Source organism: Syngnathus typhle, linkage group LG12 (assembly GCF_033458585.1).
Source record: "Syngnathus typhle isolate RoL2023-S1 ecotype Sweden linkage group LG12, RoL_Styp_1.0, whole genome shotgun sequence".
Lineage (NCBI taxonomy): Eukaryota > Metazoa > Chordata > Actinopteri > Syngnathiformes > Syngnathidae > Syngnathus > Syngnathus typhle.
In genome coordinates, this window is record NC_083749.1 from 48,612 (window position 1) to 74,359 (window position 25,748).

General features: G+C 47.2%; 6 protein-coding genes across 10 annotated transcripts in view; 3 read left to right on the top strand and 3 right to left on the bottom strand.

Annotated features, from left to right (window-relative positions):
- Positions 1-2,548: 2,548 nt before the first annotated feature.
- On the top strand, positions 2,549-5,483 carry c9 (complement component 9). The gene is made up of 11 exons (XM_061292503.1): positions 2,549-2,697; positions 3,006-3,096; positions 3,171-3,321; positions 3,379-3,523; positions 3,600-3,738; positions 3,798-4,019; positions 4,091-4,331; positions 4,400-4,531; positions 4,592-4,767; positions 4,834-5,068; positions 5,164-5,483. The coding sequence occupies exons 1-11, from the start codon at positions 2,639-2,641 to the stop codon at positions 5,319-5,321; spliced, it is 1,749 nt and encodes a 582-aa protein (XP_061148487.1). The 5' UTR covers positions 2,549-2,638; the 3' UTR covers positions 5,322-5,483.
- Positions 5,484-6,097: 614 nt separating this feature from the next.
- LOC133163016 (growth arrest-specific protein 1-like) lies at positions 6,098-6,974 on the bottom strand. Its single transcript, XM_061292518.1, has one exon. It carries the CDS (start codon positions 6,872-6,874, stop codon positions 6,185-6,187), a length of 690 nt encoding a protein of 229 aa, XP_061148502.1. The 5' UTR covers positions 6,875-6,974; the 3' UTR covers positions 6,098-6,184.
- Positions 6,975-7,344: 370 nt separating this feature from the next.
- Positions 7,345-10,301, bottom strand: LOC133163012 (fructose-1,6-bisphosphatase 1-like). 2 transcript variants are annotated; one of them, XM_061292513.1, is made up of 10 exons: positions 9,853-10,301; positions 9,484-9,560; positions 9,149-9,366; positions 8,616-8,778; positions 8,461-8,553; positions 8,245-8,385; positions 8,044-8,181; positions 7,813-7,932; positions 7,544-7,733; positions 7,345-7,461 (listed from the first exon to the last, which is right to left on the bottom strand). In XM_061292513.1, the coding sequence occupies exons 3-9, from the start codon at positions 9,316-9,318 to the stop codon at positions 7,545-7,547; spliced, it is 1,014 nt and encodes a 337-aa protein (XP_061148497.1). In that variant the 5' UTR covers positions 9,319-9,366; positions 9,484-9,560; positions 9,853-10,301; the 3' UTR covers positions 7,345-7,461; position 7,544. The 2 variants fall into 2 exon arrangements, with proteins under 2 accessions (XP_061148497.1, XP_061148498.1); XM_061292514.1 differs by lacking the exon at positions 9,484-9,560.
- Positions 10,302-10,327: 26 nt separating this feature from the next.
- On the top strand, positions 10,328-13,972 carry trim23 (tripartite motif containing 23). Of its 2 annotated transcripts, none has more exons than XM_061292504.1 (10): positions 10,328-10,465; positions 10,962-11,124; positions 11,214-11,335; positions 11,410-11,691; positions 11,756-11,938; positions 12,019-12,234; positions 12,302-12,566; positions 12,632-12,742; positions 12,816-12,940; positions 13,013-13,972. In XM_061292504.1, the coding sequence occupies exons 1-10, from the start codon at positions 10,367-10,369 to the stop codon at positions 13,190-13,192; spliced, it is 1,746 nt and encodes a 581-aa protein (XP_061148488.1). In that variant the 5' UTR covers positions 10,328-10,366; the 3' UTR covers positions 13,193-13,972. The 2 variants fall into 2 exon arrangements, with proteins under 2 accessions (XP_061148488.1, XP_061148489.1); XM_061292505.1 differs by having other exon boundaries at positions 11,413-11,691.
- Positions 13,973-14,054: 82 nt separating this feature from the next.
- Positions 14,055-17,082, bottom strand: ppwd1 (peptidylprolyl isomerase domain and WD repeat containing 1). The gene is made up of 11 exons (XM_061292502.1): positions 16,809-17,082; positions 16,575-16,677; positions 16,377-16,480; positions 16,174-16,294; positions 15,639-16,086; positions 15,329-15,519; positions 15,067-15,256; positions 14,817-14,998; positions 14,664-14,745; positions 14,414-14,596; positions 14,055-14,264 (listed from the first exon to the last, which is right to left on the bottom strand). Exons 1-11 carry the CDS (start codon positions 16,933-16,935, stop codon positions 14,121-14,123), a joined length of 1,875 nt encoding a protein of 624 aa, XP_061148486.1. The 5' UTR covers positions 16,936-17,082; the 3' UTR covers positions 14,055-14,120.
- Positions 17,083-17,185: 103 nt separating this feature from the next.
- cwc27 (CWC27 spliceosome associated cyclophilin) overlaps positions 17,186-25,748 on the top strand; it is a 37,448-nt gene continuing 28,885 nt past the window's right edge. For 2 of the 3 annotated variants that reach the window (XM_061292507.1, XM_061292509.1), the window contains exons 1-13: positions 17,186-17,439; positions 17,531-17,627; positions 17,716-17,828; positions 17,967-18,110; positions 18,186-18,284; positions 18,366-18,469; positions 18,535-18,604; positions 18,675-18,754; positions 18,822-18,852; positions 18,916-19,037; positions 22,669-22,769; positions 24,590-24,699; positions 24,778-24,887. In XM_061292507.1, the coding sequence (XP_061148491.1) occupies positions 17,398-17,439; positions 17,531-17,627; positions 17,716-17,828; positions 17,967-18,110; positions 18,186-18,284; positions 18,366-18,469; positions 18,535-18,604; positions 18,675-18,754; positions 18,822-18,852; positions 18,916-19,037; positions 22,669-22,769; positions 24,590-24,699; positions 24,778-24,887 (1,223 nt within the window). In that variant the 5' untranslated portion in view covers positions 17,186-17,397. Of the gene's footprint in view, positions 17,440-17,530; positions 17,628-17,715; positions 17,829-17,966; positions 18,111-18,185; positions 18,285-18,365; positions 18,470-18,534; positions 18,605-18,674; positions 18,755-18,821; positions 19,038-22,668; positions 22,770-24,589; positions 24,700-24,777; positions 24,888-25,748 lie in introns of all 3 variants that reach the window. The other variant, XM_061292508.1, reaches the window with a different exon arrangement.

Sequence of the window (25,748 nt, forward strand, 5' to 3'; positions counted from 1 at the left end):
GGTCCCTGCCTGCAGCAACAGCGGGCAGGACTCGCTAATAAATCGGAAACCAAGTCACATTTTTATTTGCTTTTTTTTTTTTAATTCATCCCATTATATTTGTGTGTCATTGTGAGAGATTGAGTATTTTTCAGTGCGTGTTTTTTTCTTACGTTTGCATTAAAAGAAACAGCGTCCTCTGTTGCTAGAAGAAGACACTGCAGGAGAGTAGGCTACTAGTTCAAAATAATTTGACTCAAGTAGGAAAATAATTAAATTTGAAGGAGGAAAAAAACAACACTGATTTATTTTCTTTTAACCGGCATGAATGTCAAATACAGAAATGTGTTGACAGGCACATAAAGACCCTAATTGGTGCTCAAGCACCTGCCTTTTCAATTTAGACTGATTAAAAAGTGCCTTTTTTGCTGCAGCCTTTTTTAAAATCTTCATTTGTATATTTATTTCTGTTTTAAAAAACTGTCATCATTTCCATCCAAAGATTTGAGAGGCATTCGAGTTCCTAATGGCGTCCTTTCATGACGTTAGAAAGAAAAAAGTCTTTTCTGGATCCCAGATGAATTTGAGGGGGGAAAAAAGCCATGCAGACGTTTCCAAATGTACAGATGAAGTCGCGTCACCGCCATCTTCTCTTTTGCACGGATGTATTGTAGCATTGACGCCATATTTGCTGATTCCCGTCAATGACGGTGCACCACGGTGGCCTAGTTTCGAGGACTTCCCAGTTTAAAACAAACATTGCCACATTTTTCTGATGCCAAACGTCAGTGCGACCCTTTGTTCCAGTCCCACATTGACTTTCACTTCTGTAAACTGTCCATGAGTAGTCATATCGCAACGCCGCCGTCACATGTCAGACTGGTACGTGTGCACAAAAAGTCAGGCTTTGACAAAAGAGCGCATGCAACACTCCCAACAGAGCCAAGTCATGGAGTTGTTAGGAATGTTGAATATTTGCAATGATTGGATCTTTCCAATGGTTTTGATGAGACTTAGAAAAAGACGGAGGAAGGACGTCCTTCCTGGTCTTGTCGCATCCTGTCTTCTGCTGACAGAAGCTGTTTTCTCTTGTTTTTTTGTTTTTTTATATATATATACGACTGAAACTCACTGGACATTCGTGACTTGCATATTGACTGTTTGTCTGCAGAATATTACAGTTTTAGTCAAAATGTCAAAAGGAACAAACAAATCGAGGAGGTTGGGAGATTTTAGGCCTTTGCATGTGCCTGAACAAAATTCAAGTAAAAACAAACCAAATATTTTGTGGCTCAGAGTATACCAGAGTACATTGGTAAAGTAAAAATAACGCGCAAGATGTCAGTGGGATGCGTTTTCCTCCATTATAAAAATAAAAAGTACTCCGGAGAAGTGACGGTCACTGTGTTGTTTTTCCGAGCAAGTCTTACACAACCAGCTCAACATCACAACAATAATCACTTTTCAAGAGAAAAATGAATCACAAATATGACGCTGATATCAGCAATAATATTATGTCACTTTTTTTTATTAAGTGTAAAGAGAAGTAAGAAGTAGAATAACTAACGATGATGCGCGTACAGTAGCTAGCAAACACTTCTGGGTTAGCGCTTAACTTTAGCACCATTTTTCAACAACAATTCAGTCTGGATACTTTTTCGGATTACCGTTTTTTTCCATGTATAATGCGCCCCCATGTATAATACGCACCCTAAAAATGGCATGTTGATGCTGGAAAAAAGCCTGTACCCATGTATAATACGCACCCAAATTTTGAGTCCTACTTAAGTCCGTAAACGTAAAATTATTTCAGATAAAAGATCATCTTTCGGAACAACCGGATGTTATTCTGCCGGTCAGTATCACTGCGCATGCGCTAGCAAACTCGATAGCTAAGAAATGTTTCGGATTTGTGTAGGGTATATTATGACAGCAAACGAGCAGGTGATACGTCTGATACGAGAGCATTGTGTTCGTATGGAGCGTGTTTGAAGTGAACAGCAGAGAAGAAAGCACATCTGTAATGGCGGCCTCCGTATCATATCTGGATTTAAAAAAATAAAAAAAAAATAAAAATACAATTTTTTTTTTTTTGCATGTATAATGTGCACCCCAGATTTTAGGACAATAAATTCGTTAAATTTTGCGCATTATACATGAAAAAAAACGGTAATTCTAATAAAATCCCGACAGCTGAATTGCCTTGGATGTCATTACATCTCCTCCTCCCCCACGGCCTGAAAAACAGGAAGTCTTTCTAGTCAGGAGAAACATTGGCCAAGCACCTTACCCTAGCCTCCAGCTTCCTGCTGCAAAAGCTTGTAAAAAGCCGTCACATCAGCATATATTGGTGACCGTGGTGTTCCCTTTCCACTTTTTCCCTATAGAAAAGACCCTCAGTTGGGGCAACTGTAAAAAAAAAAAAAACAAGATTGTACGTTCGCAAAAAATGGCTGATCAGAACAAAACATTCCGACTTTAAACAAACATCATCTGGGTGCTTTGGGAGATTCCCAACAGCCGATCAATAATGCCAAGTCTAAATTGAGAGAAAATGTGCTTTTGCAATGCGACAATCATTGACAGAGTGAAGGTTTAAAAGTCCGTTTGGCCCGCGGCTTTGCGTTCATTCAAGTTGTTCTTCACCTGCAAATTCAAGATGAGGATCGCGTTTGCCGTCGTGCTGGGTCTCTTTCTCATGCTCGGCGAGAAAGGAATGTATGTATCGTTTTTTTAGAATCCGTATGTACGTTCTGAAATGACGTACGATGGATAATTAACCTCGGAAAAGGAATTCAATTGACGCTTTGAATGAGGGTAGACAAAATGGCTAACAGGAGCTAGCCTATGTATGCTAGCTGGCATTTTTTTGCTTTCTGCCCTTGCTTTGCTGATGTCATCAAAATCATCTGACCATCATTTCGCAAGAGCAGATTTGAGGCGATAACCAAACAACGTAATTCTCCACTTCCTCCAGTGGGAACACTCGTCCGAGCTAATTCCATCGCTAATGGTGTCTTTTTTAGGGGAGTGGAACTTCCTGATCCGCCCGCCGTGGACTGCGTGTGGAGTCGCTGGTCCGAGTGGGGCGTTTGTGATCCGTGCACGTTAACCAGAGTGAGTCCAAAATTCACATATGTGTTGCAAGCTAGGTGTGGTTAACCCCAACGTGAACCAAACGTGATGGTCAGAGGCGTTCCCGGAGCGCCACGGTGTTCGGACAATTCGGCGGCGAGTCCTGCCAGGGTTCCATTGGCGAGCGAGAGTCGTGCGTGAGCGACGCTACATGTCAACAACCTCCACGTCCGCTATGCACCGACGAGGAGTTCCAATGCGACTCAGGTACTGTTTTTATTATTCTGATGATCTGGACAAAATGGTCATCAAAACTTCCCGCAGGTTCTTGCATCCATAAGAGACTCATGTGCAACGGCGACTACGACTGCGAAGACGGTTCTGATGAAGACTGCGACGACCCCGCGAGGCAGCCGTGTCACTCCGCCGTGCTGGAAAACAACGAGCAAGGCAGGACGGCAGGATACGGGTACCATGTTGATCAAAAACGAATAATAAGTCACGACTCAGCAGTTTGAACATGTTGTCCTCTTCCCTCACGCCAGAATCAACATTTTGGGCTCGGACCCTCGTATGAACCCCTTCAACAATGATTACTTCAACGGCCGATGCGAACGGGTCAAGAATCCGTACACGGGGAAGTTCGACCGACTCCCGTGGAATGTCGGGGTGCTCAATTATCAGGTGAGTCACAAAAACGACGCGTTGGCACCACGTGGTGATCGATCCCTTCCATTCTCCAGACGCTAGCCGAGGAAACGGTCTCCAGGGAAATCTACGAGGACACGCACAGCCTGCTCAAGGATATCCTCAAGGAGACGAGCAGAAATGTGGACGCCGGACTTTCCTTCAAGTTCAACCCGAGCGAGGAATCCATGTCGAGTACGTCCGGCGGTGTCAGTGTAGATTTTCAGTATGAGAAGAAAACTATGCTCAAGGAGATGTCCGAGTACGCCAACATCCGGGTAATTATTATTTTTCCGTCACATTGGTAGAAAAGATTTGTGATTGGGTAATTCTTCTTCTTTCCGTTCAGAACAAGAGCTTCATGAGAGTCAAGGGAAGGGTCCAGATGAGCACGTACAGGCTTCGTTCCCGCGCTCTCCAGCTGGCCGAGGAGTTCCTGGCGCACGTTGGCTCTTTGCCTTTGCAGTACGACAAGGGCGTCTACTTCGCCTTCCTGGAGGACTACGGAACGCACTACACCCAAAACGGGAAGTCTGGCGGAGAATATGAACTCATCTATGTTCTCAACCAGGACGCCATCAAGGCCAAAAGTACGTCGATCAGAGCACAGCGGCGTTTGCGTCAACTGCTCCTTCGAATTTTTTTTTTCTACTTCCAGATCTGACGGAGAGAAAAGTTCAAGAATGCGTCAAATTGGGTATCTCGTTGGACTTTACCGGAGAGTCGGTCAGCGACGGAAAAGCTCACTACAAAGACGACAAGTGTGATGACGTATCGACAAAAGCCCAAGGTTTGACCTTTGACCTTTGCTTTCCCGAAAACGAGCAAAAGCGCTCATTTGTACCCGCAGGAGAGATTGCCGGCAAAGCGGTAGTGGATAAGGTGATGACATCGGTGAAAGGAGGCACCTTGGAAAGTGCCGTGGCCATGAGGGCCAAACTAAACAAGGACGGGCTGATGGACATCGCTACGTACCAGGCGTGGGCTCGCACCATCGCCGACGCCCCTGCGCTTCTCAACAGCGAGGTGATTGCCAAGAGCCAGAATGACGTCATGGAGTCCGGACCTATCATTCGTTTTTGCTTCCGTTAGCCGCAGCCCATTTATACGCTGGTTCCTTTGGACATGGCCGACGCCAACGTAAGGATCGGCAACTTGAAGCGGGCCACGGCCGACTACGTGGCCGAGTACAGCGTGTGCAAGTGTAGGCCGTGCCACAATGGCGGCACTGTCGCGCTGCTGGATGGCAAGTGCATGTGTTTGTGCCCGCACCTCTTTGAGGGAATGGCTTGCCAGAATTTCAAAGGCGACAAAGCCAAGCACACAGGTAACTACTCCATTTAGAAAAAAACATGTTCAAAAACTTCATTTCAAATCATCAAAACTAAAATGACAGATGAATTATTTTTTTTTTGTGTGCAGGTGGACGTCCCGAGGTCTCTCAGGAAGGCAACTGGTCCTGTTGGTCCGAGTGGTCCGACTGCAACGGGGGTAAACGAACCAGGACGCGAAGCTGCAACACAATCGGGCTGCTCGGCGCTCGCTGTAGTGGAGACAGCAGCAGTGAAGAGTACTGCTGAAGAATACAGTGCCACCTAGTGGTCGTCAATGGCTTCCCGTTTGCATCAAATTGCTGCATTTTTTTTTTATTTGACGGCTGATTTCCTTCTTTCAGTTTTAATATTTAGTACAGAACATATGTATGATAGCTAATGTGCGTAAATAAACGCCCTTATAGTGTTGTACTGTTTTTATTTTTTTTATTAATTAAAAAAAAAAAAATAGCTCAATGAAGCTAAGACGTTGAAATGATTACGTCAGACATACGCTGAACACAGAGCATGTTTTGTTTTTCAGTCACGGTGACATGGACATACGTCGTATTTAAAAGCAAAGGGCACATTCCAGTCCCTTGCGCTCATAAATGAAAACCAGGCGAGGACCGTTGAACAGGAAATAAAACAGGCCGTTTTGGTGTTTTTATGACATCAACAAATGGAAATAAGATGTTCCATCCCGCTTTGTCAACAAATCACACGACATACGTGGATTAATTGTCAACAACATGAGTTTTATTATTTTACTGGAATTTAGCCATTGAAAATAAAAATAAATAATACAAAAAAGGCAGGCTATTAGGTGGCAGTAGAATTTTGTGGCACGCTGTTTTTTTTCGTGTGTTTGTATCCCAGCGCAGGGCCGTGCAAAAGGGGGGGGGGGGGGCTGTCGGGCAGAGTGCTGATTTCATCCCATGGTCATGGAAGTTTACAAATTTGAAAATATAAATATCCCGGCAACCGATTATCTTTCTATTAATGCATAGTATTAGTTGTCATTTTCATGAATTAGATATGCATTGATTAGTTGAAATGGTTTTTTTTTTTTTTTTTTTAGATTTCGCACATATCTGCAGCCCCCTTTCTTATATGTCTCCCCAGAAAATTTAGGAGGGTCTCGCACTTGTGGTGTGATAATCCTCGTCATCCTCCTTATATTCGTCATCCTCCTCCTCGTCCGAACATCCGCTGCCGTCCTCTTCCCCCTCTTTGCAAAACGTTTTCATTCTGACTTGAACGTACTCGCACAACTTCCTTTCCTCGCCGTCACACACGCACGTCTCCAGCTCCCTCGCGGCTGGGACGTTGCGCATGCGTGCTATAGCCGCGCGGCACTCCGACGAGCACTGCTGGCCTCCACTAAACAGCCTCCCGCAGTGGGACAGGTAGCCCGTGGTGACAGCTCTGCACGCCGGCTCCTCCTCGCAGCGACGCCGTGCGTGCGTGCAACCCAGTGGCGCGCGCGTTCCCGGCAAGCACTGCTCAATGGCCCGCTTGGCCCTGGCGCACAGTGGATCCAGAGCACAATCGCAGTCCTGCAGATCTGAGCCGCCGCGCGTCAGGTTGAGCTGAATCAGGGACGACACGCAGTGGCTGGGACACGTTCGGCGCTCCCCGCTCAGCACCGATGCGCACGCGTGGGTGTATTGCTCGTAGGCATGGAGGCACTCCGGCTCGCTGTGGCACTGCAGGATGGCCTTCCAGCACACGAACCGCTTCTGGTTGTGCTTGTCGCATACGCACAGCCCAAGGACGAGGACCAACACGCCGCATCTCCACGCGGCTGGACTCTCCATCAGCGTGACGCGTCGTGACTTTCCCACAGCGAGGATACTCAATGTCCTCACGGCTCTTCACTTTGAGCGTGTGCGTGTTTCCAAACTGCTCCCTTATTCCAACCTGTCGACTCCGATTGGACTTTAGCACGATGACATCACGATGGGCGGTGCCGTAAGCACAATTTGGAGCGTCCCAAAAAGTTGTTGAGCGTTCCCCAATTTCCTTTATTGATTTACTCATTGAATAAAATAAATAAAAGTGGCGCACCTTTGGCGCACCGTTTTTTGCTTTGACTTGAGAGCAAAATTTTGAGATATAAGCTCAACAAAATGTTTTGCTTTCTGGGTGGAAGGCTCAAACAGATAACTCGATTAACTCAGTCGGAAAACACAATGGCAATCTCAACCCGACTGCCAAATTCCGGTTATTTCAAAACCCCATTTCAATCTCACATGCTTGTAGGCCCGACTAAAGAATGGCGCAAAACCAGTGACAAATATTTATTCATCTTTTTTTACCTAAACAAATGGAAGTGAAGTCAAAAAGAGGTTGTCTGTCAGCTTGCGGTTTCAGTGCGATCCAGGCCATGAGCCGAAGAACCAGACTGTTTCATGAACATCAAGGTTATTATAGTCCACCAAACCCGACGGAAGGAGTCAAAAGAATTTGTGTAAAAGTCAACCCACCTCATTTGTGATGCTTCTTATAGATGCCAATGTACTCCTGCACGTCATCGGGCGAGCCCAGCACCACGGGGACCCTCTGGTGGATGTTGGTGGGCTGGATGTCCAGAATGTTGCCGGCCCCCGTGGTGGCCATGCCGCCCGCCTGCTCCATGATGAACGCCATGGGGTTGCACTCGTAGAGTAGTCGCAGCTTAAAGACCACAAAGAGAGAGAAACAGTGTGAGCGTTACTGTCATAATCCACCAGAGGGCGCCATAGAAAGCACTCACCTTTCCTTTTGGGCTCTTGGTGTTGGCAGGGTATAAAAAGATGCCGCCGTACACCAACGTGCGATGGACATCTGCTACCATGGAGCCGATATAGCGGCTGCCGTAGGGAGCAGAACCGTCCTGGAAAGACAGAACCCAAATCAGTGGTGACATCACACCGTTTGAGCTCGACAAGTGACTTTAAAATAGGATTAGCGTGTTTTATTGATTAGTGTGAAAGGATCCATTTACCTCAGGGAACTTTTTCTTCTGAATATATTCCGTCACATCAGGGTAGAAATGCTGAGCGTATCCTTCATTCAAGCTGTAGATTTTCCCTTTCTTCTTGATTTTGACGTCTCGATCCACCAGGATGAACTCCCCGATGGCCTGATGGAGAACTTCAAAGTTTTCGCAAGACGGGAGCAATCGCGGTCACGGTTTTGACCTTACCGGGTCAAGCATGAAGCAGTTGACACCTTGCCCGGTAGACAGCACCAACATGGTGGCGCTACCGTACAGAGCGTAACCGGCGGCGACCAGGTTCCTCCCCGGCTGCAGGGCGTCCTTCTCGTTGGGCGCGTCATTTGTGGTCTGCAGAGAGGACTTCATTGTATTGAACCCAAACTCTGAACATTACTTCAAATAGCATTTTAGCTTCACGCTAACCTTCTTGTAGATAGCAAAGATGGTACCAATGGAGACCAGACAATCGATGTTGGAGGAACCGTCCAGCGGGTCAAAGCAGACGATGTATTTGCCCTGAAAGGGAACAACGTCATGACTTACATCATTTTAATTGACATCGTTATTATTTGTCTTACGCTCTTGTCCGACTCGACGACGATAGCATGCTCATCTTCTTCGGACACCAGCACGCAGGAGCTGAAGGATGACTTGAGCATGTTGATGACCAGGTCGTTGGAGAGCACGTCCAACTTTTTCACCTGGTCTCCCGTCACATTGGTGCTACCGGCGATACCGTACCTGCCAAAAAAGAGCGGAGAACAGAACCTTTGACTATGCTGATCTGGTAACTGCGAGTCTTTTTGTTGACACTGATAAAGGCCTGTCAGTGCAAAAAAAAAAAAAGCCCCTCAACCTCCATTGTGAACTTTTGCCCGGGCTGAAGTACAAAATGCGCAAGCTAATTCTTACTGGCTGAGCTAATGTCACTTCATTCACTACCATTGACGACTATGGACGTCCTCACTAATAAGACAATTCAGTGCATCCAAAAGTCCTACTAGTTGTGGAATCATTTTACTAGTGAGGATAAAAAGCATATTAGTACATTCTTTTCAAATCACTGACTACAGAAAAGTCTCCAAATAAAAATAAATAAATCATTTCTCACAAGTTGGCAATGCCGGCCTTCCTGACAGCGGTGGAGATGGCTTTGACGGCCGTGCAGATGGAGTTGAGCAGGTTGGTGAGCTCGCCTGTTCCGTGGGCCTTCCTGCCCTCCTCCAGCACAAACCTGGTGAGGGTCAGCACGTTGGTGTCGAAGTCTCCCTTCTCGGACATTTTCGCCGTCAGGTGCCGGGGACCTCGAGTCGAAGGTGCGCGACAGAGCTGAGAGACAACAGAGAGGGGGGGCGGCGAGGCCATATGGGGGGGTGGGAGAGCGTGCCAGCCAATCACGAGCGAGTTCACGTTGGAATGACCAAAGTTCAACAGATAATGTTCTACCTTTGAGATGCTCAATGATGTTATTATAAATTGCCGTCAATACCAGAGCTGCCCTCGGAGGGAAACCACAATGCGGCCTGAGACAAAAAATGAATTTGACAACTCTGATCAAAAAGTGTTCTGTATTTTGTTTTGCTAACATGCTCAAGCCTTCATTGTGGTGTAAATGGGACAAAAAGAAGTGCTGACCTCAGTATTTTAGCAAACAAAATTCCACTGTCAACTCCCCCTCCCAGTAGCAAATGTTTCATGTGCTCTGACACATTGATTCCGTGAACAAAGGCCAAGTCGGGACATTTTTATTTCGGGCTGTACTCACTTTCATAAATACAAGTTTTCCAAGTAACAAAAAGTGAGGTTTTTGCTTACTTGTGACGGAATCGCTGAGGGTGTCCGCCGAGGTCACCAAACTGACGTCTGCCAGACATGCACAAGAGGCCCGGATTTGAACTTTGAACCCTCAAAGGCTTAAGCAATGCCAGATAGCAGTCACTGATGCAGCTCGTTGCATTTTCTTGCTGGTTAATGATAAATGATGAGATTGAAAAGGCAAATAGAACAGCAGAATGTAAATCTATCAAATTGATTGTAGTGCACGAATTAGCTCAAAAAGTATATAAAATGAAATAATGATGATCATGCCTCGAATTAAAAAATGTACTTAGCTGTCATTAAAAAGTGGGCCTGCTCACTGGAAAAATTAAACCCGTCTGAGAAATTCGGAAGTAGTTGAAAGACGAACGTTAATAAAGCGTTTTTTTTATAAAGAATTTTGCCGTCGATCTAATTTTCCTACGATGACGTAGGCGAAACCCGGAAGTGTTACGAGGCTGGCTCTGCGTACTCCGCGCATGCTCAGTAGGCTCGGCGCAGCTGTTCCGCAATGGCCGCCTCAGCTGCAGGAATAAACAAGCAGGGCTCCCTGACCAGCATTGAACCGTGCGTTCGACACGGCCGGGCGGCCAATGGAGGCACCGTCAAGGTCGGAGAGCTTTACAAACTGCAACCAAAACACAAACAGAGATGTTTGTGCAATTTTTACCGCCAGTCTTGTAGCGTTGCAGCGTTGCTTTCGTGGCTACTGTCTTGAGCCTAAACGCCGCATAGACGTCACCTCTTTCACCATTTGAATTACATCTCGCTCCAAATACAGTAAAGGCAAAATATGTGCAGCGTTTAATTTGCAATCGTAATCAGTCCCTCGTTGGTGTTTTGTAGCAACTTGATCGTGACATCACGTTTGTTTGTGTGTGCGTGCAGAGCAGGCCCACGGATCCAAATGTATCTCTGCAAATAATATTGACATTCAGTTTTGTGAAAATGCAAATCTTAAAATAGATCAGCTTCTATTGACTCTTACAGTGTGCAAACCTTTTTTTTTTTTTCAAAAGAATAATTACACATTGTCATGATCATTGTGGAGGTGTGCTGTGGTGCAGATGCATGGTGTGGTGCTGATCTTGTGTGTTGACTCCCAGGTGCTGGAGTGCGGCGTGTGTGAGGACGTCTTCTCGCTCCAAGGCGACAAGGTGCCCCGCCTGCTGCTGTGCGGGCACACCGTCTGCCACGACTGCCTCACCCGGCTGCCCCTGCACGGCCGGGCGGTCCGCTGCCCCTTTGACCGGCAGGTGACGGAACTGGGTGAGGGTTACCCGTAGTTGTCATAAGTCAAATCCAGCCCACCTTAAATTCATTTCGAAATGAATTGAATCACGCCACTCTTCATTCAGGTGACTCTGGCGTGTGGGGCCTGAAGAAGAACTTTGCTCTTCTGGAGCTTCTGGAGCGATTGCAGAACGGTGCCACCAACCAGTCGGGAATGGCGGAGGACGCTCTGAAGGGAATGAGCGAGGTGAGAAGAGCCTGCGAAGGCTTGCAACAAAAGCCGAGTGTGCAAATATGTCGGCGTTTTTTCTCCGACCCTAGCAGTGCGTGATTCGCTGCGACGAGGACGAGAGCCACACGGCCACCATGTACTGCACGGTGTGCGCCACCCACCTGTGCGCCGAGTGCTCGCAGCTCACCCACTCCACCCGCACGCTGGCCAAGCACCGACGCGTGCCGCTGGCCGACAAGCCGCACGAGAAGACCCTGTGCCCGCAGCATCAGGTGCACGCCATCGAGTTCGTGTGCCTGGAGGAGGCCTGCCAGCCGGGTCCGCTCATGTGCTGCGTGTGCAAGGAGTACGGCAAACACCAAGGACACAAGGTCCGTTGGCGTCGATGTTAATCAAACCCGACGCTCTAATCATTCCACCCGGCTCGTTCTTCAGCACGTCCTCCTGGAGACGGAGGCTAACCAGATCCGGGCGTCCATCCTGGACATGGCGCACTGCATCCGCACCTTCACAGAGGAAGTGTCAGAGTACTCCAGGAAGCTGTTAGGCATCGTGCAGCAGATCGAGGGCGGCGAGCAGATCGTGGAGGACGGCGTCGGCATGGCGCACACGGAACACGTGAGACCGCCGACCCGCCCGTTTGATGTTACCAAACATGAGTTGTTTTTTTTTAAAAAAAAAATCCGGTTCTCGCCAAGGTGCCCGGCACGGCGGAGAGCGCCCGCTCCTGCGTGCGCGCCTACTTCGCCGACCTCCACGAGACGCTGTGTCGTCAGGAGGAGATGGCGCTGAGCGTGGTGGACGCCCACGTCCGCGAGAGGTTGATCTGGCTCAGGCAGCAACAGGAGGACATGACCATCCTGCTGTCCCAGGTGTCCACCGCCTGCCTGCACTGCGAGAAGACTCTTCAGCAGGTGGGACGCCAACTTTTTATTTTTTTTTGCCTTGCCTACTTGATAAATGGATAAATCTGCCTGGTAGGACGACTGCAGAGTTGTGCTGGCCAAGCAGGAGATCAACTGTCTGCTGGAAACCCTTCAGAAGCAGCAGCATCAGTTCACAGAGTTGGCCGACCACATCCAGCTGGACGCCGGCATCCCGGTCACCTTCACCAAGGACAACCGCGTTCACATCGGTCCCAAGATGGAGATCCGCGTGGTGACTCTGGGTCTGGACGGTGCTGGCAAAACCACCATCCTCTTCAAGCTCAAGCAGGACGAGTTCATGCAACCCATTCCCACCATCGGTAAGCTAGCAAAGTAAATACATGAAGACGACCAATTGATCATTTGATTTATTTATCGGATTAAGGTTTCAACGTGGAGACGGTGGAATATAAGAATTTGAAATTCACCATCTGGGACGTTGGAGGAAAACATAAGCTGAGGCCATTGTGGAAACACTATTATCTCAACACTCAAGGTAGAATTTGGTTTACATTTTGTCAAAATATTTTTATGTCTAATACTTTGTTTCTCTCTGGCGTCGCCCGCAGCGGTGGTGTTTGTGATTGACAGCTGTCATCGGGACCGACTGATGGAGGCGCACAGCGAGCTGGCCAAGCTGCTGACCGAGAAGGAGCTGAGAGATGCCCTGCTTCTCATCTTTGCCAACAAACAGGTACCTGAGTCCATCATCTACGGTGGTGCCTTCAGATGAATCACCAGACTTTTTTTTAAATTTTTGCCTCAGGACGTTCCCGGTGTCGTTTCCGTAGAGGAGATGACAGAACTGCTGAGCTTGCACAAGCTGTGCTGCGGCAGGAGCTGGCACATCCAGGGCTGCGACGCCCGTAGCGGGATGGGCCTCCACGAGGGTCTGGATTGGCTATCCAGGCAATTGGTGGCCGCCGGCGTCCTGGACGTGGCCTAGCGTGGACGTCGCTGATCTGTGAACAATTACTTGAAGGTACACGTCGGAGGAGCCTTGAGTGTGCTTCTCCGAGTGGAGGTATTGAAAGAGACCACGACCCGTTGGGCTGAACTTTATGCTTCAAACCAACGCCAATCCAGTAAACAAAGCAGGATATTAAGCATAGAAGATAAAAGCTTTTTTTTTTTTTTGCCATTTTTCTATTTTGGGGCCAGAAACACAATTGGCAATTTGGGCCTACCGGTGCAAAATGAAATAAAAGCAGATTGTAGGTTATTAAATAGCAACTGATATTTCTTTAGCTCTCTGTTACAGAACAAAATTGTTTACTGATATTTATAGTTTTTTTTTTTTTGCACGTTTAAATTGGGCACTTGCTGTTCGCCGGCCCACCGTAGTTAGGCGGACAAACGTTCTACTGTCGACGTCCAGTATTAACGTCACGACTCTGGACGGTCTTGCGGAAAGCGTGGGATGATCTTAATAAGCCGCTGCTTCTTCGTGATGTAATGTGAACCCGTGACCCCTCCCTCTTCTGCCACGGACACTTTTTGTCGCCTCATTAAGGACACACAACCTTTGAGTTTATTCATTGCTATGTAATGTTTACTACTACTACTAAATAACAAATAGCTAAATGTCAGTGTGAAACGCCTTTTCCCGCAAAAACGTAGAAGCACAACGCGCCTCAACACCTCTTGTTACCGTCCGACTCGATGACAGCTTTTTCTTTGTAAATGATTCCGATTGTGATGTTGTCAAATAAACTGACTGACCGTAGTTGGCTGCGTGTGGATTTTTTTTTGCCAACAAATTCAAGACCGAGTCTCCTTCACGCAATGTCAGAGAGTGAGTCAAATCATCCAACACTAAACGTACTGTTTTAATATTTAAAAAATAAAACCTGTACAGTAAGCAGCCGCACGATTCATTTAATGGTGATGTTGATGATGCTGATGTCCTCGTACGGCTTGTCCGTTTTGGGGTGAGCTTTGGAGTTGGAGATCCTCTGCACGGCCTCCATGCCTTTGATGCACCTTCCGAACACCGTGTGCTTGTTATCCAGCCAAGGCTGCCGAAAACATGGAAGTGTATTTTATCCATAGTTGATAATAAATTCCTCTTGAATTGCTTGTAAAAGAAAACTACTTTTTGAAAAATACATTCATAGAAAAGGAGGACTTTGGCGCCGTCTTGTGGCCAGGCCCTGGCTGAACTCACCGTGGGCACCACCGTGATAAAGAACTGCGAGCCATTGGAGGCGGGGCCAGCGTTGGCCATGCTGAGCGTGTACGGCCGATCGTGTCTCAGGGTGGCGTGGAACTCGTCCTCAAACTCGTTGCCCCAGATGCTCTCACCGCCCATGCCGGTGCCGGTGGGGTCTCCGGTCTGGATCATGAAACCCTGAAGACACAAACGCAGTCTTGCTTCATGGCCATGACAACAGTATGCTTCTGAAAATGGTACAAACCTTGATGACTCTGTGGAAGATGTGTCCATTGTAGTAGCCGTTCCTGCTGTGAACACAAAAGTTCTCCACCGTTTTCGGGCACCTACGAGAACAAGGAGGAGAGGTGAGAATTTGCTCAACATCCGAAACGAGTCGTCAAAGTTGGTCACCCACTCTACGGGGAAGAGCTTGATGTGGATGTCACCCATGGTGGAGTGAATGATGGCGCTGTCCGACACTCGTTTGGGGCCCTCGGCCTGCGTGGCAGCCATCACCTCCTCCTTGGAGGGCTTCTCGTTGAAGATGTCTCGGTCAGAGTCGGCGCTCTTGGTGTCCTCGGGTTCCCTCTTTGAGAACTTCACGACAAAATAAGTGTGAGAACCTCACTTGGCGTTCCCATCTGTAGTTTGTGTGCACGTCTCACCATGTAGAATCGGTTCTTCTTGAAGGCCGTGCAGAACACGGTGGGGTCCGGTTCCACATTCTGTAAAGCGGGATTATCTGAGGCCTTCATCTCCACGGTGGGTGCCACTTGCATGGCCTTTGCGACCCCCTGAAAGAGACTCAACTGGACCACGCGGATGTTCTCCTGCTTCCCAAGTATGCGCACACACCTGGGAGACCCCAAAAATAATAATTTCAGACATCTGCTTCTTCTCCGCCTCATCTTTAGCTTGAGCACGCACCTATTGGTTTCCACATTGATGACCTTGATGCCCAGCATGGTCCCATACAGAACGAAATGGCCCGTCTCGTCAAAGATGATGTTGGTGAGTCGGATGCCGTCCACCTTCTCCAGCTCTCGTTCCACCGCCATCCGACGGCCAAATTCCATGTCGGGCAGCTGCTGCCTCATCTGCTGCAGTTCCGTGAACATCTGGCACAAGCGACGGCAGCAATCATGAGGATGTGAATTAGCCGTACTAATTTATCCTACTGATTAATCGGGTAAGAATTTATTTTTCATTAACCAGAAATACCCTGGTTAGAACTTACCGTTAAGGATTCGTCAAACACTCTCATGAGTTTCCCCGTGAGAAAGCGGAAGATTCTGACTTTACGGTCAGACGCCATGGTGGCCATTTTCTTCCCGTCGGGCGAGAACACCAGGCCGGTGGGGTATGTTTTATGTTTGGCGAACTCGTACAAATCCGTGTCCGTCTTGTATTGCCACTGCACGTGTTTCGGGAACTTGAATTCCGAGCGGAGCCCGGTCCAGTACTCCACCATTCCCGCTTTGTCGGCGGAGACGACCACTCGAAATTTGGCATTCAGCCGGATCTGCGACAGCGGCGAGGAGTGCATCTTGTCAAACATGTGGAGAGGCTCGCCGCTTCCTCGCCCGTCGTAGACAAAAATCTTGCCGGTGGATTTTTCCGAGCAGGCCACCGTGGAAATGGCGTCTCCGGGATTGTAGATCCACTCACTTTGACCAGGGTGGAAGCTACAACAAAAAAGGGAAAGGTATAACTTCTCATGTCATCGTCGCTTTCCGCCACTTTCAACTTTGCCAACGACTCTGCGTACTTACCCCAACCTGAGCATGTTGATCATATCAAAATTGACGACGTCAAAGACTTTCATGGCCTGGTCCTCCCCAACAGAGCAGAGGAGGGCACCATCAACACTGACCGAGATGCTCTCAATCACACCTGCACAGGAAGAGCGCACAAGTTGCAGGCGAACTCGTGCAAAGGGTTACGATATTTGAAAGAATTTCAAATCCTAGCTTACCGAGATGACTCCGAAAGTGTTTGACAAACTCGATTCCTTCCGTCTCCATTTTCTTCCAGAACTTGACATGACCGTCCTGACTGGCCGTGATGATAAAGTCTGTCCTTAAAAGCAAAAAGTGAATAAGATTCATTAGCATCCAGTGATGGACGTGCTTCCCCTATTATATATATGAACCTGAGCAACAGGGGGACTTACTTGGAGCAAACAATGTGGGTGATGACATCTCTGTGCATGTAGCTCTTTTCATACATGGCAGCTGAAGGCAGGTTGTCCAGGTAGACGCGTTCATATTCCAGAACTGGGCAAAATGGTGAAAGATTAGTGATTTTACTGAGTTTCTTACAGCAATCCTGGAATTTTTCTGACGGACGATTTGGGGTTCTTGCGCGTTAAAACGTTCTCATGGTTTGACAAAAAAAACACACCAACCTTTCCTCTTCTTGGTCGTGGTAGCCTCGCTCGGCATGGGGCCGACCCATTCCTCCTTTTCTCCGTCTTCATCCTGAGTTTGATCGGCTTTTCGCTTCAAATCCGCACCGTTTTCAGCTGCCGCCATTGTAGACGAGCTTCCGCCTTGTCCGGTCCGTCGTTGTCGTTCTTCCGTTAGGCGCGCAAATATCCGGAACTTTTGTTGTTGCCACTGTTTTTTGGTGGGATGATTTTCACCGGGCACATAGGTCAAACCAACTCATCACTTTTATGGGTGGACCGAACTTGTTTTTCTTCCTTATAATGTATCCACTGCATCCACACCGAGATACCCATACACGCCGAAAAGTCTGTAATTTACAATTCAAAAGATTTTTTATTTGGGTGTAAATGCTGGATAAATAAAGTAGCAATAACTATAGCAGTAATACGAACACCCCTACTAAGACAACGACGTAAACAACGCGATCACACCAGGCAGAGTAGCGGCGCTAATTATCCTCTGTTTAATGCAGTAGCGTAACAATTTGTTCAATAAAGACGTAAAATTCCGCCTTAAAACTACTGTGAAACACTACTTGTCGTAAAAATGAGCAATATATACATTCAAGAACCACCCACGAACGGAAAGGTGAGCTAACTCCAACCTGTCGCATTTAACTTCAACTACGGCCTTTTCAAGTCAAATATGTTTAACCAGTCCACGTCACTTTTCGTTGAAGGTCTTGTTAAAGACCTCCGCGGGTGATATCGACATCGAGCTGTGGTCCAAAGAAGCTCCTAAAGCATGTAGGAACTTTGTCCAGTTGTGTATGGAAGGTAAACAGTCACCCAATACCTGTCTGAAATCATAACATTGACACAGTTGCTTAAATCATGACGTTTTACTCTTAAATGTGGCCCAAAGGTTATTACGACGGGACGATATTCCACAGGGTGGTACCTGAGTTCATTATTCAGGGTGGAGATCCAACAGGGACGGGGACAGGAGGAGAGTCCATCTATGGGGGGACATTTAAGGTTGGAATACTTCCATGAAGTCTATCAAACTCAAAAATCTCAAGACTATTCACCATGACGTCACTTTTTATACCTCTAGCCACCTATTAGTTACAAACATTGTTCTTGAGATGTAATGTTTGTCTCTACCGCCCTCAGGATGAGTTTCACACCAGACTGCGCTTCAATCGAAGAGGTTTGGTTGCCATGGCCAACGCCGGGACGCACGACAACGGGAGCCAGTTCTTCTTCACGTTGGCACGTGCCGACGAGCTCAACAACAAACACACCATTTTTGCCAAAGTGAGTTTGAAAGGGAGCTGTTCCTATTTGTGCATCCCTGACGTCTGACACAAACAAAAAAAATGTTGCTTCCAGGTGACCGGAGACACGGTCTATAACATGCTAAGGTTAGCGGACGTGGCATGCGATAACAACGAGAGACCTTTGAATCCACACAAAATAAGAACTGCTGAGGTAGGATAATCAGCACCCTCAAATTGTTAGTGGTGGAAAATTGATGGATGGTTATTATTATTATTTTTTTAATAACTCTAGGTGCTACACTGTCCTTTTGATGACATTGAGCCACGTGAAACCAAAAAATCAAAGAAGGAAAAAGAAAAAGAGGAAGGAAAGAAATCACAGTCAAAAGCCACAAAGTAAGTCATCTTTAGTTCTGTTAACTTGCCTTGGTACCACTGCATACATTTGTCCATCTCTGAAGGAACTTCAGTCTGCTGTCGTTCGGCGAGGAGGCCGAAGAAGACGAGGAGGTGGTCAATCAAGTCAGCCAGGTAGAGATGGCTGTTTTAAAAGCATTACGTTTGTCCCCGTCGATTCCCGACATTGTCGTTGTCTCCTCAGAGCATGAAAGGAAAGAGCAAAAGCAGCCACGACCTTCTGAAGGATGACCCCAGACTGAGCTCCGTTCCAGCTGTCGATAAGTAAGATAATCAATTCGGGCCTGACCGATTAAGACTTCTGACGTGTTTTTATTTTTCTCTTTCCAAGAAAAGAGAAGACATCCGGCGACGAAGCAGAGGTAAGCCCATTTAAAGTAAAAAAAAGAAGCTCATCAAATACCAATCCAAACATGTTCCCACAGGAGGACGATGAGCGCGAGAAAATGAGCGAGCTGGTTCGAGCCAAACTTACAAAAGAAAAAGGCGCGGGAAAAGCCGGCGAGTCCCAAGATGAATACGAGCGGGGGAAGAAAAGCAGCCGCAGGTACGTACGTCTACAACGCAGTGTGTAAAGTGTACTGAAAAACTGTACAAGAGAATGAAATATTGTGTATTAAAACACACCAAAATCTCAAGCAAACCATATCAAAAAGAGGCTTTGTACTGTAAGGTAAGTCCCAGCTGGTGGCGCTGTTGAGCTTCGCTCTGCAGAGTGCCTGATCAATTGGATCATGCCAAAGCTTTTGCTTACTTTGCAGAGTCTAAAATATTTTAGGTTCGATGTTCCAAAATATTTGTTGTTAATTAGCTTTAATGTGGAAATAAGCTCTCCCTTATGACAAAACATTTTGTTTTATACCAAATGGAAAATATTTTCGGAACCTTACTCGGCCGCGCTGTTAATTACCATATTGCTGTCACGTAATTATAAAACACTGGATAAATTTAGTTGTTGGTCCTTCCGCAGTAGATATTGAACAACTAATTCATCTTAACATTCATTTTTTAAGAAAGTGTATTGTAGTCACAGTGCAATCGATGATGCCCTTGATTTTGGGCAAGGGGAGCCATTTAGGCGCCGGCGGCGTAAAAACCATCCGATGGGTACGAGAACAACCCAGCGTCCGTGACGCTCGTCTTGTCAACAGGTAGCCCTCGACATCACGCATAATCAAACCCGGCCCTCTCATTAGCGCTAATGGGATAAACTGCGCGGGCATGTGGGTACGCTTGACCGCCAGCCAGGTCCAGTGTCGTTTATTAAACACAAGCACAGATTGTTTTGCTACAAGAACTGTAACCCAACACAGTGGTTTGTCTTGGCAGGGCATCACAGAGCAGGCTGCAAGGTAGTCCTGCACAAAGGGGGCATTGTTTTAGGGAGGGGGGGGGGGTGCTCTATCACCCCACCGTCGATGCGCTCGGTCGGGTCATCTCTTCAGCATCTACTGGAGACGCATTTCTCTAAAATTTGATTAAATATTAAGATTTTAAAAGAAAATATTTACTCTTCCAAGTCATGGGTCCCCGGACTCCAAACATTTTCATCCGTCATATGACTTTGTTGTATTACATCATCGACAACATCCACGAGCCGCAGAGTCGCTGACGGCACGCCCCGGATCATCTGCATCCAAAGTGGGTCATCAGACATCACGCGCGGTCCAGCCAGTTCGCCGGCTCCGTTGGACCCGAGCCGACGCGCTCTCGCTCGCTGAGGCCTTGCAGAGATCCGCGAGTTATGCGGCCTGGTTTTTTAGTGCGTGTGCGTGCGCGCGCGCGGGCGTGTGTGTGTGGAAAACCACTTGAGATAATCCAGCGCTTGGCTGCGGGATTGTGTACGTTTGGGAGCTGCCAGGTTTACAGAACTCTGGCCCAGTGCAGCACATCTGCTCCGCATGGGGCGCTCGCTCCCTGGCCGGCTGCTTGGAAAGCTTTCCAGACAGACATGCACGTCTAGGGATTTAAAAAAAAAAAAATACAGCCGAACGAATACCTTGAAGCGTTGGGGACCCGCTCGTAATAGGTGAAAATCTGCTGAGGCCATGTAAGAAACAATTTTTGCTTTATCAATACAAACTGGACTCAGCCAACTTGTTAAAGCCACGCCGCATTTCGCTTTAGGAAGAACGTTTTCCCATCCAGGCTGTAAATAAAAACCACACTATATCTTACTGTATACATTTGGCGCGTTTTGCTGACTCTTTACTGTCTGGCATCATGGCGGTGGCCAGATAGAGAGGGAGTCGGGGGCTGCGGTGGGGCAAGGGGGGGGGGGTTCCTTGCGAGGCAGACGGCGTTGTAAAACAGCGAACCGCGGCGGGCTGCGCGTCGGTCTGGATGGCTGTGCCGAGTCATGCAAATTCCTGCGTGGAAGTTTGGATTCCTGAGTTCTGCTTGGCCAGGGCCCAAGCCGTGAAGTGCCTCCCGAGGCGAGTTCACGCGGCGGCCCGTTGGTCCGCGTTGCTCGCTCGGTCATTACAGGAGACTGCCGCCGCCATCCTTGCGGTCTCCTCGCTGCGCACGGCCACATAGCGAGGTGTTAAGTTTGACTTGTTTTAATATGCCCTTAACTCATTTCAACAGTGGCTTTATTTGAACAGTTGGCCTTCATTTCTCACTAGAAGGCCGTAAAACGGGAATTCGGAGAAGTCCACAAACAACGATATTCTGGAAAACGGTCGAGTTTTTTTTTCAGTCGTCGCGCGGCAATTTGAAGTTTTGTAAAATTCTCCTGTCGACCTCAGTCCTCTGCTCTGGAGGTTCCGAATCACCGGAGAGTTGTTGGGACTCGGCTGGTGGACTGTCTGTCATAAATATTGTAAAAATCATAACAAACATTGACAATATCTGCGTCGAAATACTCGGTGCCCTGAGGGGTGTCCAAACAGATGTTGTCGGTTTCTGGCCTCCTTCCCTTTAATGGTGCCGGCGTCATGGAGCCAATTGTTTGTCCGTCGCCACGGAGACGTAGCTTGTTTTGCCGAGAGTGGCGTGTCGAGGCAGGATGCAGCGCAGCCCGCGTTAAAAACCAGCCACCAGTCTCGGATGCCGAGGCCGCAACGTTGCCATTAAATGCAGAGAACTAAAATCCTGTGCTCATTTCATTTTCTTTTTTTTTCGAAAATCCCAAAGGCAGAAGATTGTCGTAACCCTTTAACCAATGGATATTTGAACACAAAAAAGATTTGAGATTGAAGTGTTTTAAATATGGACTAAATTCAACTTGTAAGTTGAAGCCTCGCAGCACACCGTGTGGATAAAGTACACGGGGGTTAACCATTTACTAGAAGGGAAAGAAAAAAAGGGATGTCGAGGATGAAGAAGCAGACATCAGAAACAAAGGCGGTCATTGTTTAGTCTGGAGATGCTTTGCATGTTTCTGCTCCGGGCGCCCAGACGCTGCAGCTTACCTGAGCTTTGATAGAGAGCATGGCAGCAACACAATAAGCGTCAGACTCACCAAAACATCGGCGCGAGCCAGAAGAACATCTGCAAACCTGCGTCATACGAGGAGGTGCGGGTCGACCTGACCGGCACTTCTCGCCCCGCTTTTCGGGCCGGCCGCCAACTGGGTCGGCTCAGCGGGTCGCTCTCCCCCCCCCGGCCCGCTCGTGTTATCCACTCTGCTCGAAAAATTGATGTAACAACTGCGTGTTTGACGAGAGGGAGTATAAACAACATTTATTGGCACTCGTACTGAGGTGTCGGGAGTTTAAAGGCGCAGTCGTATTCCAAACGGTCCTCTTCTGACCGTTTAGGGCTTTTCCCCCTCGATACCGCAAACCGCGAGGAGGAGATGTTACTCATAAATGGGAGACACATACGTAGCTCCATAAATAATGTGAATAATGATGATATAGAGTGGAAGGTTTGGTCAGCCTCAAATTTGTTTCGAGTCAATTTTTCCCGTAGGAAACGCAACTAAAAATACAGCCAATATTATTAGCTCTTTGCGGAGGATAAAGAATACATGCGTGTGCGTATTGTTATATTATCCGTCGACGTGTTGCTGACTAAACAGACGAAAACAGGTGCTGTTCATTAGCCTGGGTTCAGCTTTGTTAGCATTTTTAAATACACATTGTGCAATTTAGTGCGTCACCACCAGTAAACCGTAAGCATTTTTCGACCGCTTTTCCATCATTGAAAAACTATTTTCTCCCCCCCCCCAGCGAAGAGTTGCGCAAGGAAGTTCGTCAGTTGAAGAAGGAGCTCAGGGCAATGAAGCAAAAAGACGACGGCCCCAAGCCAGCCACGGATGAAGTCGAGGAGGGTATGTGAGCCCTGTTAATTCACTTTTATTGCTTTTTTAAATGAAATGTTAATATGGTGTCCAACTTACTGCAATGAGACACACTTTAATGGTGTTTTTAAAACCGCCACCAGCAAACTCGGAGAGCCGGGTGGTCCACGCCGCATTAAGAAAAAAAACAACGTACATCTCTTTGTATTTAGAGACAATTTATATTCAGTGTGTCCTTCTAAAAGTAACACAAAAATGAATTCGGGAGTGATGTAAATGTTGGCGCGATCCTTTGACCTCTTTGTCGCTCGTTCCACTCAGGAGCACTTAACGTTGGCACTAAAATGTTTGCGAGCCGCAATAAACGATTCCCGTATTGTTCTCCAATAAGTCATTGACAAATCATCAGGTCTTTAACGTGTCAAACAAAACAAAAGAAGTTACAAAATTTCCCCCCGTGCTCCAAACCCCAAATATTTGACTGAAGCAGCAAAAGCAAGCCAACAAGAGCTCGCGACCAAAGGAATGTTTTATATCTTGGCACTCGGTTAGTGTAGTAAAGCTCCAGATGGGACGGACACAACCACCTCCTGTGGGCTGAAATAAAAATGTACAATGTAGGAAGGAGAAACCAGTTCATCCATTCGAAAATGACCAATGTCAGCCAGGCACAGAGCCCAACTGTCAACGGTATTATTTTTGATAGATGATCAAAAGTTGCGTCGGAGATCGTCACTCTGCAAAAATCCGCTGATTGTTGCATAGGTGGGCACGTTTCATCCTATAAAAGATTGGAGTTGCTACAACACGGAGCATCTCCCAGGTGACAAGAGAGGAAAGGAATGTGGTTAGGAAGGCCGTCACAATTGTGACAACAGAGGCTGATGCGAGTGCCACACACACACACACACACACACACAACACCTCGGGGCGTCGTCAGTCAGCATCCATGTTGTCAAGGGAGGAGGCGGGCAGGATGACTGATGGAAGGTGATCACTTGTCACTTAAATAAATCACTCCCTTCTTGATTTTGCGGCCCGGAAAAAGGCTGAGTTTGCGTGTGTTTTTTTTTTTTTTTTTTTTTAATCAGTTTTTTTCACAATTTTTTTTTTTTAAATCCATGTTGTCAAGGGAGGAGGCGGGCAGGATGACTGATGAAAGGCGATCACTTGTCCCTTAAATAAATCACTCCCTTCTTGATTTCGCGGCCCGGAAAAAGGCTGAGTTTGCATGTTTTAGTTTTTTTTAATCCGTTTTTTTCACAATTTTTTTTTTTTAAATAAGTCCAAAAACGTGTCGCTTTTTTAATTTTTTTTTATCATTACCTGTGAGGGTAATTGATGTAATGCCACAAGAATGATCCACCATTGCCCAAAAAATGTCCCATTAAACTGATTTATTCGTAAAGCGCACAAACGTCACGTTGAATGGAGCGACTCATTGGCCTCACTGCGGTTTCTGTTACTTCATTTGTTTGTTAGCGCAGCAAAACACCAGCATGGCCACAGACGTCTGTCATGCGCCCGCAACAAACATCTGCGCAGCCAGCCAGACCGTCTGCTGCTCGCTGACCTCACGACGGGTGTTGCATCACGCGCGGTGGAAAATTATTCTCAGCTGTGCTCGGTACACAACGCTTTCTTGTTGCGTGGCGTTGGACTTACGGACGGGTACACGACTCCCAGGGCGGTCAGGAAACTTGATTAAAAGACACAATTCCGCCAAGTACCTCAACGCTGCATCTATAAAAGCTAATTAGCATTTGTTGCGTCATTTGCATACATTTGTAGATGAAAAGTTGTTAAGCGTACTAAAGGTTTACTGAATGAACTTTGTCCTCTTTGTCCAGAAAGCAAAGAGCCGACCAGCGAGGCTGTGGCCGAGTACCTGGAGGAAAGGAAGAAGTACGAGGAGCGGAGGAAAGACAAACGCAGGAAAGGCTCGGGGAGAGAGCAACAGGTAAACCATATCAAGGTTCATGCCAGACGAGTGTGATGTCTGACCGGCGGCGGCGCTGTTTGTTTGTTTGCTCAACAGACAATGGAGCTCCTCAACCGTTTCAAGGACAAGCTGTCGACGGCCATAAGCGAAGCCCCGGAGGAAGAAGAGGATGAGGAAGAGCTCGCCGAGGATGACGACAAAGGATGGTGAGTAAGCGCATTTTTAGAATCGGCTTGGAGGGGCGCCATTTAGTGCTCGCATTTAAAAATAGACATTTATGGTTTATAGAAAATCATCCGAGCCCCTCCAGCTTTGTTACGCACTTTTAACACTTCTAAATAATTGATAAAATTGGTAAATAAAATAGACAATGTCAAGAGAATTACAGTCACCTTCAAAAAGCACCAATTCTTTCACTTTGAGATCTTTGACATGAAAATGAACTGTCTATCTCCAATATTATTTCATATTTTTCACATATGGCTACAATTGTGTGCACCACATTGTGTGTTATTCTTCATTATTAACCAATTTAAAATGTTTACAATAGCTTGCCCCTTTAGTCGCTCTGTTGCAATATGTCAGTCAACCTAAGACTGAAAGTATTGAAGGAAAATTTGTTTTGTTAATGTATCATTTTGGTGTTGGAGAAATTGATCAGCTACAAAGGTAAGTCCGCGTAAGTACTTTTTTTTTTTTTTTTTTAGACAAATTAAAAATGGATCACTGTAACGTTTCGGAAACTGGTCACCCCATAGATTCATCTCCACGTATTAAACTGCCTAGTCAGCTCATATTTCGCATCACTAGGAGCTCAAAGCTCCGATCCCACAGTCCGACTCGAAAGATCAAGTGAGTTTTTGAATGCTTCAATTTGGGGAAAGGGACACGGGTCCGAATGGCGTGTTGGTTACGTGCACCTGCTAAGTTCCACCGCGCCTATATCCGCCCGAACCAAAATGCCGCGGCATCGCGTCTGTCCTTCCACTCGCTTGCATGCGTGCCAAAGTTCAGGGGGTCCGTACAGTACGTGCACGCGTCAACCCGCTGCCGCCAGGAAATGGGTC

Excerpts from the sequence above, each read along its gene's own strand:
- LOC133163012 (XM_061292514.1), bottom strand. The coding sequence starts at position 9,318 with ATGTCCGAGAAGGGAGACTTCGACACCAACGTGCTGACCCTCACCAGG. Across the intron at positions 8,554-8,615 it reads TCGTCGAGTCGGACAAGAGC|GGCAAATACATCGTCTGCTT; the intron begins GTAAGACAAATA and ends GTTCCCTTTCAG. Across the intron at positions 8,386-8,460 it reads TCTTTGCTATCTACAAGAAG|ACCACAAATGACGCGCCCAA; the intron begins GTTAGCGTGAAG and ends TCCTCTCTGCAG.
- trim23 (XM_061292504.1), top strand. The coding sequence starts at position 10,367 with ATGGCCGCCTCAGCTGCAGGAATAAACAAGCAGGGCTCCCTGACCAGC. Across the intron at positions 11,939-12,018 it reads GCATGGCGCACACGGAACAC|GTGCCCGGCACGGCGGAGAG; the intron begins GTGAGACCGCCG and ends GTTCTCGCCAAG. Across the intron at positions 12,567-12,631 it reads GCAACCCATTCCCACCATCG|GTTTCAACGTGGAGACGGTG; the intron begins GTAAGCTAGCAA and ends TATCGGATTAAG.
- c9 (XM_061292503.1), top strand. The coding sequence starts at position 2,639 with ATGAGGATCGCGTTTGCCGTCGTGCTGGGTCTCTTTCTCATGCTCGGC. Across the intron at positions 3,739-3,797 it reads TCGGGGTGCTCAATTATCAG|ACGCTAGCCGAGGAAACGGT; the intron begins GTGAGTCACAAA and ends TCCATTCTCCAG. Across the intron at positions 4,020-4,090 it reads CCGAGTACGCCAACATCCGG|AACAAGAGCTTCATGAGAGT; the intron begins GTAATTATTATT and ends CTTTCCGTTCAG.
- ppwd1 (XM_061292502.1), bottom strand. The coding sequence starts at position 16,935 with ATGGCGGCAGCTGAAAACGGTGCGGATTTGAAGCGAAAAGCCGATCAA. Across the intron at positions 16,678-16,808 it reads CACGACCAAGAAGAGGAAAG|TTCTGGAATATGAACGCGTC; the intron begins GTTGGTGTGTTT and ends CATTTTGCCCAG. Across the intron at positions 15,257-15,328 it reads ATCAATGTGGAAACCAATAG|GTGTGTGCGCATACTTGGGA; the intron begins GTGCGTGCTCAA and ends GGGGTCTCCCAG.
- LOC133163016 (XM_061292518.1), bottom strand. The coding sequence starts at position 6,874 with ATGGAGAGTCCAGCCGCGTGGAGATGCGGCGTGTTGGTCCTCGTCCTT.